The 14,219-nt window shown below is 45.6% G+C and overlaps 1 protein-coding gene across 2 annotated transcripts in view; it reads left to right on the top strand.

Moving 5' to 3' along the window:
• Positions 1-722: 722 nt before the first annotated feature.
• jmjd4 (jumonji domain containing 4) overlaps positions 723-14,219 on the top strand; it is a 35,311-nt gene continuing 21,814 nt past the window's right edge. The window contains exons 1-3 of one of the 2 annotated variants that reach the window (XM_085992522.1): positions 723-1,686; positions 3,953-4,118; positions 6,606-6,731. In XM_085992522.1, the coding sequence (XP_085848648.1) occupies positions 1,431-1,686; positions 3,953-4,118; positions 6,606-6,731 (548 nt within the window). In that variant the 5' untranslated portion in view covers positions 723-1,430. The remainder of the gene's footprint in view (positions 1,687-3,952; positions 4,119-6,605; positions 6,732-14,219) is intronic. The other variant, XM_085992524.1, reaches the window with a different exon arrangement.

The raw sequence follows: 14,219 nt of genomic DNA, 5'->3' as shown, positions 1-14,219 counted from the left end.
TACGCATAAAAGCGAGACCGAGTGGGATCAACAAGGTCATAAAACATGTACCAGGTGTCAGATAGCTGGTTGCAGTCACGTAGGCAAAAGGGAGGGAAAGTGTATAAAGATACAGATATTGAAAATAAACTTACCTTGCTTTAAAGATTTAAAAATAATAAACCTGTGGAAAAAATGTTTTAATTTTAATTAATTGACCACTTACCTTGTAAAAAGCAGGCCTTACGCCTGCTTTTTAAATGTGTAAATCCTACAATCTTAACCTCGCGTGAAAACCTGCAAAAAAAACCTAAGTTCAAAGCACACGTGCAGCCTCCCCTGCACAGTGCATGCAGGAAACCCGCACTTCCATTTGGCCTACGGGTAAGTACCCCGTGCGTACTCACCCATGGAGAGCCGAATTTCTGGGCCAATTAACACTATTTCTCTCTCCACAGATGCTGCCTGACCTGCTGAGTATTTCCAGCATTTTCTGTTTTTATTTCAGATTTCCAGCATCCCAGTATTTTGCTTTTGTATTCCTGTCAATCTGACCCTGGCACCGCCCCCCTCCCGCCTCCCCGGCTCCTGTCTGTCTCCCACAGGCTCCGCCCCTCCCTCGCCTCCTGTCAATCTGACCCTGGCTCCGCCCATCCCTCGGCTCCTGTCTGTCTCCCAGAGGCTCCGCCCCTCCCTCGCATCCCCAATCTGACCCTGGCTCCGCCCCTGTTCCAGTCCGCGCTTGCGCAGCAGGTACCCAGTCCCTGGACGAGTCGGTCCGCCCCTGGTTCTTTTCTTTTAATGTGCGCGGCGCACACAAACACGGAGAGTGATCAGTGAGAACTCAGTCTGGCCTTTTACTTAAACTAAGGCTGAGGCCCACAGGGCAGTGGAGAGAGGCGGGGATTGAAGCCGCCATTCGGGGATTGCAAAGTGGGCCTTAAAAACTGGGAGTGGGGGCGTGAAGGGCATCGAGCTCGTGGGATTGAATAGGAGACGATGTGATCTAGTGGATCAATCAGTCAATTAATAGTAACGATTTTGCACTGAGCTGTTCACCCCCCTTACATTACAGTCGGTTACTGATTCTTAATCTCTATTTGTGGCCTAAACTTTACCTGCTGCACAGTGACGGGGAGTTTTCTCTGATCTGGTCAGCAGAGGGCAATAGTGGTTTAGTTGCTGCTGGGGGGGTAATAGGATCTGGGAGGGGGAAAACTGGGAATGCATTTATATCCCAAAGAAACAATGTTGATTTTTTTTTAATGCAGACTTTATTTTAAAATGTAGAGTTAATTCTGGTGCATTTTGTATGTTATTTTTAACCTCTGATCAGTATTTTCAGGAGAGAGGGAGAAAAGTTGGGGTGGGCTGGGGAAAGAAATGGCACAACCGGATTCTGACCATTTAATATGAGGGGGGTTCAGCAGAGGAATTGCTGACTGTTAAATATGAATGAGGAAACCTTGAAAACGGCACTCGGATTTTTCCAGAGTAACAGGCCTTCCTGTGAACAGTTCCACAAAGGTCGGAAGCTCGATTACCTCCGGATCGCTGATCTGAATTACTCTGAATTTTTCAGAGATTTTCTGCTTCCTAATTACCCATGCATTCTATCGCCTGAGTTCACGGAAGGCTGGAGAAGCAGGCAACAGTGGGTGAAAGGGGATGGGAGGCCTGATTTTGAACACTTGCTGAAGAATTTTGGTTAGTGGCATTTTATCTTGGCCGTGTGTTTGCTGAAGGGGGAGGAGGAGGAGAGAGACAGCCGTCCTGGGCTATCAATACATATGCCAAAGTTCTCACCCTGGAGACTGCGAGTGTGTGGGTGGCGAGGGAGGAGAGGATTGGGCTCAGCTTGTGGCATCTGCCATGCTTGGACAGCCTGACCAACACTCACTGTCCAGGCTCAGTGGTGGAGAAATCCACTTGGGCAAGCTACCATTAGGGTTGCAAACTCTCCAGGATTGCCCCGGAGTCTTCAGAAATTAAAGAATAATCTCCAGGACACTGCTGCAAGCAACCAAGGAGAAAACCAAGAGGAGCAACAAAATTTTTTTTTTTTTTTTTTAAATTTCAATAAATACATTGGTTACCAGTAATAAAAATATCCAAGAGGGGAAAAGGGCTGTTTGATGATCAAAAATTATCCAGTCGAGTAATGACAAGTCTGTTTGTTTTCTGATTGGCCGTGGGATGGCGGGGCGCTGCAAGTATGGACGTATTGGGTGACCAATGGCAGGAGTGTGGGGTTGGGGGCCGGTGATCATGTGATGACACCTCCAGGAATATGTCCAACCTGAGTTGGCTACCATTGGGTTGCCACCGCTGCCCATGGACTGTCGCTCCAGCATGTTGGGGCCTTTAGGAGAGCAAAAGAAAGAGGAGACTTACATTTATATAGCACCTTTGATGATCACAAGATGTCCCAAAGTGCTTTACAGCCAATGAAGCACTTTTGAAGTGTAGTCACTTGTGTAATGTATGCAATTTGTGCATAGCATGTTTCACAAACAGCAATGTGATGATGACCAGATATGACCTGACCTGCTGAGTTTTTCCAGCATTTTCTGTTTTTATTTCAGATTTGCAATATCTGCAGTATTTTGCTTGTGTATGTTTTAGTGTTGTTGGTTGAGGCGCAGACAACAGGGAGAGCTCCCCATCTCTTCTTTGAAAAAGTGCCATGATCCAGACTACATCCACCTGAGAGGGCTGACTGGGCCTCGGTTTAATGTCTCATCTGAAAGACAGCACTTCCGACAGTGCAGCACTTTGTCAGTACTGCACTGGAGTGTCAGCCTAGATTTTAGGCTCGAGTCTCTGGAGTGGGACTTAAACCCACAGCCTTAGAGGAGAAAGTGCTATAGACTGAGCCATAGCTGACACTTAAATGTCATCGAAGAAAGTCAGAAGGTAAAGTTGGAGTGGCACAAAAAAAGGGCGAATCCTTTTCAGTTTGTTTTAATCTCTCCTCGGTGTCGCACACTGTTTCCATTGCTGGAAGGCCTGAGAGTTGACTAGCAGTCTTGGTGCTACCACTGCCACTTTGAGAGCCAGCTGCAATAATGTGAATAAGAGTGCACAGGGTCACTCAGCCCACTTAGTATTTATTTCTTTTCTGTCAGTGGTGAGTGATTGGACTGTACGAATTTTTGAACAATAAGGGAGTGAAGGGTTATGGGGAGCAGGCAGGGAAATGGAGCTGAGCCCAAGATCAGATCAGCCATGATCTCATTAAATGGTGATGCAGGCTCGAGGGGCCAAATGGCCTACTCCTGCTCCTATTTCTTATGTGCCTCTCCCCTTGACAGCATGAGGCCGAGATGAGGAACTCACCGAGTGGGAGCCCTTCCGCATTACAACAGCAGCTACACTTCAGAAGTTCGTCATTGGCTGTAAAACGCTTTGGGATGCCTTGAGGTCATGAAAGGTGCTATAGAAATGAACTCTTTTTCTTTCTTTAAAACTCCAGCCAGCCTACAAACACTGGCTGTTCACCGTGGGCTGTGCTGCATAGGCTGCCCTGGTAGCATGCTATTCGGATTCCTTATCAGCATGTCATTCCCTGTCCCAGAGGGCAGGCAATCGGCTTTCAGAGCTTTAATGCATAATAACTGCAAGTGCTAGGATTTGGAGTAAGGCCTGACTTGTACCTCACATCTGTGTGGCAACAGGACACTGAGCCATCCTCAGCCTCTTGCTACCTGGAGTGAGTAACAGCTGTCTTGGATAGTGGGACTGTTTCTCTCTGGACCATTCCACTGTTTGAGTTGTGTGGCTGTTTAAGATGAATATTAAGTTACTCGTTAAGGGATGCACTTCTGAGGTCTGGTCATTGATTGTTAGACAATTCCAGTAGCATCTCTGCTGTACAGGTCCAAACTTTAAACCGTGTTATTTTACACTCACTTCTTAAATTATGTTCTTTGTCACTGTACATTCCTTGTAACTCTGCCTTATTGCATTGCAGGAGATTCCATTGTCCCTGTGGCCAATTGCGGTGTGAAGGAATACAATGCAAATCCAAAACACAACATCCCTTTAAGGGACTACCTCAGTTACTGGAGAGAGCACAGGGAGAGTGGCTATTCATCTCCACAGGGCTGCTTGTATATGAAAGACTGGCACATGCACAGGTTAGTGCAGAGCAGAACATTATTCCCTATTGCTTTTTGTTTCAAACAAACAAGTCACTCTTTTTTGAGCCCTACAATAACCTGTGGTTAGGTAATGCAGTGAGTTAGCTTAAAATCCAGCTCAAATCGATGGGATGAAAGTCTTCCCCTATCTCCTGGCTGTAAGGGACCCAAATGCAATGACTGGATAGTTCAACCTGGTCCTCCAAGATGAGGCCCCACGGCACAAAACTACCCCTTTTTTGCCTGCACAGGAACGGTAACAGCACTTGAGTAATTCATTGTATGTGAGACATGTGATAAGACACTATATAATTGCAAGGTGTTGTTTGTCACTGAACAGGCAATCTTACTCAGGGAGGTCAAGAGGATGATTGGTATGGGAAATTGAAAAGCTATGCTGATGCAATAAGGGATTGAGGCAGAGTAGAGGGATCTTTACTTTTCATCTAATCTGTGCTGTACCTCACCTTGAGGTGTTTAATCATGCAGTATCGCGGATGTTTTCCCTGCATATAATGTGTTCTCTTTCTGACCCAGAAGTACTTGATGCTGCTGGGGTGAAAAAAAGTGGAGAGATGTTCCATTCTCCAGCAGTGACATCCCTCAGTTCATTCAGTTTTTACAGTACAATTCAAACATATCCAATACATAAAAGGAAAGAAAGACTTGCATTTATATAGCGCCTTTCACGACCTTAGGACATCCCAAAGCATTTTACAGCCAAATAAGTACTTTTTGAAGTGTAGTCACTGTTGTAATGTAGGAAACACTGCAGCCAATTAGCACACAGCAAGGTTCCACAAACGGCAGTGAAATGTATGACCAGATAATCGTTTTTTTAGTGGTGTTGGTTGAAGGATGAATGTTGACCAAGATACCGGGAGAACTCCCCTGCTCTTCTTTGAATACAGCCACAGAATCTTTTACATCTACCTGAGAGGACAGACCTGAACTGTTCTGACGAAGGGTTTGACCCGAAACATTGACTGTTTCTCCTCTCTTCGATGCTGCCTGACCTGCTGAGTGTTTCCAGCACTTTCTGTTGTTATTTCAGATTTCCAGCATCCACAGTATTTTGCTATGGTAATGGGTTGTCTAGTTTGGCTATCCATTCAATGGCCTCCTGAGATGCCGAGTGGAGAAATGGGGTGCCTCCCGCAACAGATCTTAGTGGGCAGGTTGATATGAGGTGTTCCCGTGGTCTGGGACTTATGGCTGCAGCCACACTTCGGGTCGTCCCGTATCTTCCACTTGTGGAGCAGGTGGCCGCATTGTTCCTGCTCTGAGCAGATTTGGTTGAGCGCTGTCCACTGTCTTTGAGGGAGGTTGAAGCTAGGGACCTCTGCTTTGAGTCAGTGATGAGGTGTTGGTTCTTTATGTTGCATGCGTCCCACGATTCCGTCTATCTGGATAGTAGATTGATACCAGCTGTATGAATATTGGCGGCTGTTTCCCAGAGTGGCTGGCACGATCTTTAAGCGCTTTCGTGGTCTCCCTGTGTGTGCTAGTTCATTGAGAACTTGCCAGCTAATGTCATCAAGAAGATGACCAATGTCATCAAGAAGACGACCAATCGGTTGAAAGCGGCCTCCCGGTCTAAAAAGCATGAAAGCAGACTGGATAAAGAATGGTCAATTAATTTCCACTTAGCTTGACACCCTCTAAGAAAACATTTATTTTATATGAGTTAAACTTGAGCTGCTTCAGTTGCAGCTTATTCAGGAGACATATCCAAACCACACATTGTGTATTGGACCTATCGGTACCTCTATTGACAGACTGAAAAGGAAAATGATTTAGGAGTGCTCATTGACAATACCCTGAAACTAGCTGGTCAGTGTGAAGCAATTGTCGATAAGGCAAATAGAATACTAAACTTCATTTAAGACTGAGATGATGAGAAATTTCTTCAAAGAATCGTTGGAATTCTCTACCCCAGAGGGCCGTGGATGCTTAGTCGATGAGTATATTCAAGGCTGAGATCGATAAACTTTTGGGTACTAAGGGAATCAAGGGATATGGCGATAGGGCGGGCAAGTGGAGTTGATGTAGAATTTCAACCATGATCTTATTACATGGCGGAGCAGGCTCGATGGGCCGTATGGCCTACTCCTGCTCCTATTTCTTATGTGCAAAGCAGTGAATTACAAGCCAAAACTAGTTCTACTGACATGGTACAGATCAATGGTGAGGCCAGTTTTGGAGTGTGTTGTGCAGTTTTACTTGCCCTTCCTCTAAAGGATATAAAGCAGAAGTGTCCAACATTTCTGTCTTAGTGGACAACATAGGAACAGGAGTAGGCGATTCAGCCCCTTGAGCGTGAGGGTATTTAACTTGGGCAAAGGACGAGAGGCCACAAGTACAAAGTTCACATGCCTCAAGAAGCGAGGGCAGATTACATTGTCTGTGGAAGGAGTGGCTTTGGGGGATGATTCTTGCATTGTTGTAATATTCCTGAATAAACCTTGATATTTTGGGTTTTAGGGTTTTCCCCGATCATGAGGTGTATAGTACTCCTCTCTTCTTCCAGTCTGACTGGCTGAATGAATACTGGGATGCTATTGAATTGGATGATTATCGTTTTGTTTACATGGGTCCCAAAGGATCATGGTAAGTGTATCTTGTGTCAGAACTCCTGTAACAAAGGGCACATTGGGTTGTCCATAAATGGAGACACTGTTATTGCATGCAAAGCTCTTACATAGTTACATAGAGTTATATAGAGTCTACAGCACGGAAACACCATTCGGTCCAGCTGGTTTATGCCAGTGTTTATGCTCCACACGAACCTCCTCCCACCCCTCTTCATCTAACCCTATCAGCATATCCTTCTATTCCTTTCACCCGCATGTGCTTATTTAGCTTTCCCTTAAATGCATCTATGCTATCCACCTCAACTACTCTTTGTGGTAGCGAGTTCCACATTCCTACCATTCTTTGGGTGAAGAAATTTCTCCTGAATTTCTGTTGGATTTGTTACTATCTTATATTTATGACCTCTAGCTTTGGACTTGCCCACAAGTAGAAACATTTTCTCTATCTACCCTATTAAACCCTTTCATAATCTTAAAGTCCTCAATCGGGTCACGCCTCAGACTTCTCTTTTCTAGAGAAAAGAGCCTCAGTCTGTTCAGCCTTTCTTGATAATTATATCCTCTCAGTATTGATTCCTTTTATTAACACCAGTAAATTGCCGGTGGCATAACCCAGTCAGGCGATGAATAGATTTTTTATGTAAGTACTAGGATGCTTGTGTGGAGCATAAACGTCAGCATGAACTTGTTGGGCGGAATGGCCTGCTTCTGTGCTGTAAATACTATGTAATACTAGATGGCAATAGAGTTGGGAGAGAGACTTCAGAAACCTGCACCAGAGAGCCATCTAGTGGTTAGAGCACACATTGTGACAGTTATCATGGCAAAATGAATGGGGAATGTTGACACAGCATTTTACAATATTAAACATTGACCAACAACTGAGACCAAAATTGGAAGTAAGCTTTGGAGTCAGAAAGTCCATGCCCTACACACAGATTTTAAATAATGTATAGATAAGGAAGTAGCCAAAGCACATAGTACAGGACAGCACATAAGCTGGAAAGAGTAAGGGAGAAGATGAATCAAGAAGTATGGTGAAATGACACCAAGCTTAGATATTAAAATCCTGAGGAATGTAGGGCCAAGTTAACCCTGGGGGTGAATGAGGAGTTCCACAGTTTCAAGGATTTAGGAAAGATTGAGTTAAGTGCGAGATGATGCATTGAGCCTTGATTTCAACAGAGTCTGTAAGGAGTAACTAATTGCTAATTTTTCTCTTGTAAGTAATTTTTCATGCACCCTGCCTTTAGAGATGTAATGCCTTAAAAGAGCCACCAGCAGGAAAATGATGAGAATGAGATTTATGATCAAAAAGAGTGGGAGGCATCTGGGGTTATTTATACACCTATTCCTTGGAGCGAGGAGCATCAAAATAAGTGACAAAATCATGATGTAATCGTAGTAAATGAAATATGGCTGCACCTGGGGTCAGTTTTAAAGAATCATACAGCACAGAAGGAAGACATTTGGCCCATATTACCTGTGCCTAGCTCTTTGAAAGCTATGCAATTAGTCCTGTTGTATCCGTGTGTTAATGGAGACACGGAATGCAGGAGTTGGTTTAACAGGTGTTTACTGAACAAAGTCTGGAGGTGAACTAAAAGATACAAGACACTATACAGGCTTATATAGCCCGAGTGGCCACTACCACCGGCATTACAGTACACAGGGGCTCTTAAAGGCACATACACCACAATTCCTCCCCTTCTAGACAACCAGTACATAACATTTTTAAGTAATCATTAATTAACATGTTTATAAGAACAATAATCTACACATTTGCTGCAGTTAATCAATTATAAGTTAGTCTCTCTGGAGGCTTCCTGACTCGGTCCGGATAACGCCTCGGTGGTGTAGTAGTTTTCGGTGGTGTAGTAGGTTCTTTTGGCAAGGTCGATTCGGCTTGAATGCCAGTGTCGGGTTCATCTGGTTCCAGTATCACCGGATCGGAGGTAGATACTATGGGTATCTCTGCTTCACCATTAGGCGTATAGAGTTGTGGTGTAGGTTGTCCCTTTTCAGATGACTCTATGATCTGGTCAGCATGGCGCCTTATTATGCTTTCTCCAATGTCCACGGTATACATCAGCGGTCCTAGTCGTGTGCAAATAGTTCCAGGCTGCCATTTCTCGGTACGGTAGTCCCGGGCCAAAACTTGTTGACCTATCTGGAAGGTTCTAGTTGGCCTTTCATTCATGCCTTGAAATTGCCGGTTCTCTACGTCCCTTCTGATGTTTGGCTTGATCAAATCCAGCCGGCATCTTAGTCTTCTATTGAAAAACATCATGGCGGGAGTTTGGTTTGTAACCACATGTGTTGCATTCCTGTATGCAAACAAGAAGTTATCTACCTTATGCTGTATTTTTATGTCTTCATTACCCATGGCCTTTATGGCCGCCTTCAAGGTCTGGACAAACCTTTCAGCCAATCCATTGGTGGCGGGATGGTATGGGGCGGACGTGTAGTGCTTAACCCCATTGTTTTTTAAGAACTTCCTGAATTCTTCGGACACAAATTGCGGTCCATTATCAGAACAGATCTGTTCAGGCAGCCCATTCCTGGCAAATATGGTCCTTAATACTGTGATGGTTTTTTCCGTGGTGGTGGAGGACATCTTTATTACCTCCGGCCACTTGGAGTGTGCATCAACCGCGATTAAGAACATTGAGTCCATAAATGGACCAGCAAAGTCGATGTGTACCCTTTGCCATGGAGATGAGGGCCACTCCCATGGATGTGGTGGGGCGTTTTGGACCTTCTGGCATCCTAGACAGCCCTTGGTCATTTCTTCGATGTCTCCATCGATACCTGGCCACCACACAAATGCTCTGGCTAGGTTCTTCATTTTCACTCCACCCAGATGCCCCTCGTGAAGCTCCTTTAGCACTTTATCCTGGAGTTTGGGTGGAATCACCACTCTGGATCCACACATCAAGGTTCCTCGGCACACTGACAGCTGTTCTCTTCTTTGCGAGAATGCTGGCAACAGTGGTTCGCCATGTGCTGGCCATCCCTTCACCGTTAAATCGTAGACTCGTGAGAGAGTCGGGTCATTTCTCGTTTCCTTTTCAATGGTAGAATTTGTTACTGGTAGACATTCCACTATGGTTGAGTGGAACATCTCTACTGGGTCCACTGTAGGTGCCTCTTCTACCGTTGGCAACGGTAGACGCGATAAACCGTCAGCATTTCCATGCTGTTTTGATCCTTTGTATTCTATGTCATATTGGTGTGCCCCTAGGAAAAGGAACCACCCCTGTAGCCTTTGCGCTGTCATAATGGGAACGCCCTTTTTAGGGTTGAATATGGAGACGAGGGGTTGATGGTCAGTCAACAAGGTAAATTTTTGTCCGTGTAGGTAATGGTTGAATTTCTTCACTCCCCATATCAGGCTGAGTGCTTCCCTGTCGATCTGGGCATAGTTACGCTCAGCTGAGTTCAATGAGCGTGACGCAAAAGCTATCGGCCGCTCCGAGCCATCAGGGAATCTATGCGATAATACTGCTCCTACGCCGTAAGGGGATGCATCGCACGCCAGTCTGATTGGCAGTGATGGGTTGTAATGAGCCAAAACTTCCTTGGACGTGATCAAGCCTTTGCATTTATGGAAGGCACGTTTACAGTCTTCGCTCCATTTCCAAATTACTCCCGTTTGTAGCAGTGCGTTAAGAGTCATAGAGTTATACAGCACGGATAGAGGCCCTTCGGCCCATCGTGTCCACGCCGGCCATCACGCCCTGTCTAATCTAATCCCATATTCCAGCATTTGGTCCGTAGCCTTGTATGCTATGGCATTTCAAGTGCTCATCCAAATGCGTCTTGAATGTTGTGAGGGTTCCAGCCTCCACAACCCTTCCGGGCAGTGAGTTCCAGACTCCAACCACCCTCTGGGTGAAAAAGTTCTTTCTCAAATCCCCTCTAAACCTCCCGCCCTTTACCTTGAATCTGTGCCCCCTAGTTATTGACCCTTCTACTAAGGGGAAAAAGCTCCTTAGTATCCATCCTATCTATGCCCCTCATAATTTTGTACACCTCAATCATGTCCCCCCTCAGCCTCCTCTGCTCCAAGGAAAACAAACCCAATCTGCCCAGTCTCTCTTCATAGCTGAAGCGTTCCAGCCCTGGTAGCATCCTGGTGAATCTCCTCTGCACCCTCTCCAAAGCTATCACATCCTTCCTGTAGTGTGGCGACCAGAACTGCACACAGTATTCCAGCTGTGGCCTAACCAGTGTTTTATACAGCTCCATCATAACCTCCTTGCTCTTATATTCTATGCCTCGGCTAATGAAGGCAAGTATCCCATATGCCTTTTTTACCACCTTATCCACCTGTTCCGCCGCCTTCAGGGATCTGTGTACTTGCACACCCAGATCCCTCTGACCCTCCGTCTTGCCTAGGGTCTTACCATTCATTGTGTATTCCCTTGCCTTGTTAGTCCCCCCAAAGAGCATCACCTCGCACTTTTCCGGGTTAAATTCCATTTGCCACTGTTCCGCCCATCTGACCAACCCATCGATATCATCCTGCAGACTGAGACTACCCTCCTCGCTATTTACCACCCTACCAATTTTTGTATCATCCGCGAACTTACTGATCATACCTTTTACATTCATATCCAAGTCATTAATATAGACCACAAACAGCAAGGGACCCAGCACCGATCCCTGTGGTACCCCACTGGCCACAGGCTTCCAGTCACAAAAACAACCTTCGACCATCACCCTCTGCCTTCTGCCACTAAGCCAGTTTTGTATCCAACGTGCCAAGGCACCCTGGATTCCATGGGCTCTTACCTTCTTGACCAGTCTCCTGTGCGGGACTTTATCGAAGGCCTTACTGAAATCCATGTATACCACATCCACTGCGTTACCCTCATCCACACACCTAGTCACCCCCTCAAAAAATTCAATCAAATTAGTCAGACATGATCTTCCCTTGACAAAGCCATGTTGACTATCCCTGATTAATCCTTGCCTCTCCAAGTGGAGACTGATTTTGTCCCTCAGAATTTTTTCCAATAATTTTCCCACCACTGATGTTAGGCTCACTGGCCTGTAGTTCCCCGGTTTTTCCCTACTCCCCTTCTTGAATAATGGAACTACATTAGCGGTTCTCCAGTCCTCTGGCACATCCCCTGTGGCCAGAGAGGTTCTGAATATGTGTGTTAGAGCCCCCGCAAACTCTTCCTTTGCCTCACACAGCAGCCTGGGATACATTTTGTCCGGGCCTGGGGATTTATCCATTTTTAGGCCTGCTAAAACCGCCAATACCTCCTCCCTCTCGATGTTAATGTGTTCGAGCATATCACAGTCCCCCCGCCCTATTGCTATGTCTACATCGTCCCTCTCCATAGTGAAAACAGATGCAAAAAATTCATTTAGAACCGCTCCTACATCTTCCGGCTCCACACACAGATTGCCACTTTTGTCCCTAATGGGCCCTATTTTTTCCCTAGTTATCCTCTTACCCTTAATATACTTATAAAACATCTTAGGATTTTCCTTTATTTTGCTCGCCAGTGTTATTTCATGGCCCCTCCTTGATCTCCTAATTTCTTTTTTAAGTATCCCCCTGCACTTTTTGTACTCCTCTAGGGCTTCCTCCGTCTTTAGCCTTTTGTATCTGCCAAAAGCCCTCCTTTTTTTTCTAATCCATTCTCGTATATCCCCTGACATCCACGGTTCCCTGAGGTTTTTGGAACCACCCTTGACCTTTACGGGAACATGTTGCCATTGTATGATCTCAATCTCCCTTCTGAAAGCCTCCCATTGCTCCGATGCGGATTTTCCTACAAGTAGCTGATCCCAGTCCATTTTGGCCAGATCCTGCCTTATCCTATTAAAATCGGCCTTCCCCCCAATTTAGAACCTTTATTTCCGGCCCATCCCTGTCCTTTTCCATGACCACCTTAAATCTCACCATATTATGGTCACTGTCACCAAAGTGCTCACCTACTAGCACTTCTTCCACTTGGCCGGCCACATTCCCTAGAATTAGGTCCAGTACCGCCCCCTCTCTTGTAGGACCTTCTACATGCTGGTTCAAAAAGCTCTCCTGGATGCACTTTAAGAATTCTACACCCTCTGTGCCTTTCACACTCTGACTATCCCAGTTAATATTGGGGAAGTTGAAATCCCCCATTATTATTACCCTATTATTTGCACATTTCTCTGAGATTTGCCTACATATCTGTTCCTCTATCTCCCCCTGACTGTTTGGAGGCCTATAGTACACTCCCAGCAAAGTGCTTGCCCCCTTCTTGTTTTTAAGCTCCACCCATATGGCCTCATTAGAGGAACCTGCTAATATGTCATCCCTCCTTACTGCAGTAATTGACTCCTTAATTAATATTGCTACACCCCCTCCTCTTATACCCCCCCCTCTGTCTCGCCTGAAGATTCTGTACCCCGGAATATTGAGCTGCCAGTCTTGCCCCTCCCTCAACCATGTCACCGTGATAGCAACAATATCATACTCCCATGTGTTTATCAACACCTTCAGTTCATCCACATTATTTGCAAGAGGGTGCAGAACAGTTGAAAAGTTCGGTAAAAATTTATGATAGTAATTTATCAATCCCAGGAACGACCTTTTCAGGTGCTGGGGCTTTTATGACCGCTTCAATTTTTTCAGGTGACTTATGCAACCCTTCTTCGTTAATTATGTGGCCACAATATGATATTTGTTTCTGGAAAAATTCGCACTTGGGGCGATTTGCTCATAGGCCCCGTTCTCTCAGCCTAGTGAGCACCTGCTCCAAATTGGCAAGGTGCTCGTTGTCGTTTTCTCCTGTTACAAGGATGTCGTCTAGGTAGCATTGAGTCCCCGGAATCCCTTGCAGGACTTGCTCCATAGCTCTTTGCCAGATAGCTGGAGCTGATGCCACTCCGAAAACCAGTCGATTGTACTGGTACAGGCCTTTGTGTGTGTTTATCGTGAGATACTTTTTAGAGGCCTCCTCAACCTCCATCTGTAGATATGCCTGTGCCAAGTCAATTTTGGTGAAACGTTTCCCTCCGGATAGTGAGGTGAAAATATCTTCTATGATACTGTACCGTGTGAAGGACCGGGTTTACAGTCACCTTGAAGTCCCCACAGATGCAAATTTTTCTCTGTTCTTCAGATTTAGCATTATTCAACGTTTTCTTCATGACCAGGACGATGGGTGTTGCCCACTTGCTCCAATCTATCTTGGATAACACGCCTGCCTTTTCCAAATTCTCCAGCTCTGCCTCGACTGCTGGACGAATTGCGTATGGCACCGGCCTTGCCTTAAAAAACTTGGGAATTGCCGCATCTTCCACTTTAATTGAGGCGGTGACGCCTTTCAAGGTTCCTAGTTCCTGTTGAAACACTTCTTTGGCGTTGGCCAAGATGTCTTTTAATCGTTCAGGTATGACATCATCATTTTTTTTCTTACTGGTCACCGTCAGTGCCTGAATGGAGTGCCAGTCTAAACGTATCTTCCTGATCCATTCACGTCCCAACAGCGGTGGACCA

This window comes from Somniosus microcephalus, chromosome 7, assembly GCF_052327205.1.
Source record: "Somniosus microcephalus isolate GS21.2 chromosome 7, FLI_Smic_1.0, whole genome shotgun sequence".
Classification (NCBI taxonomy): Eukaryota; Metazoa; Chordata; class Chondrichthyes; order Squaliformes; family Somniosidae; genus Somniosus; species Somniosus microcephalus.
This window is presented reverse-complemented; position numbering and strand designations above follow the sequence as displayed.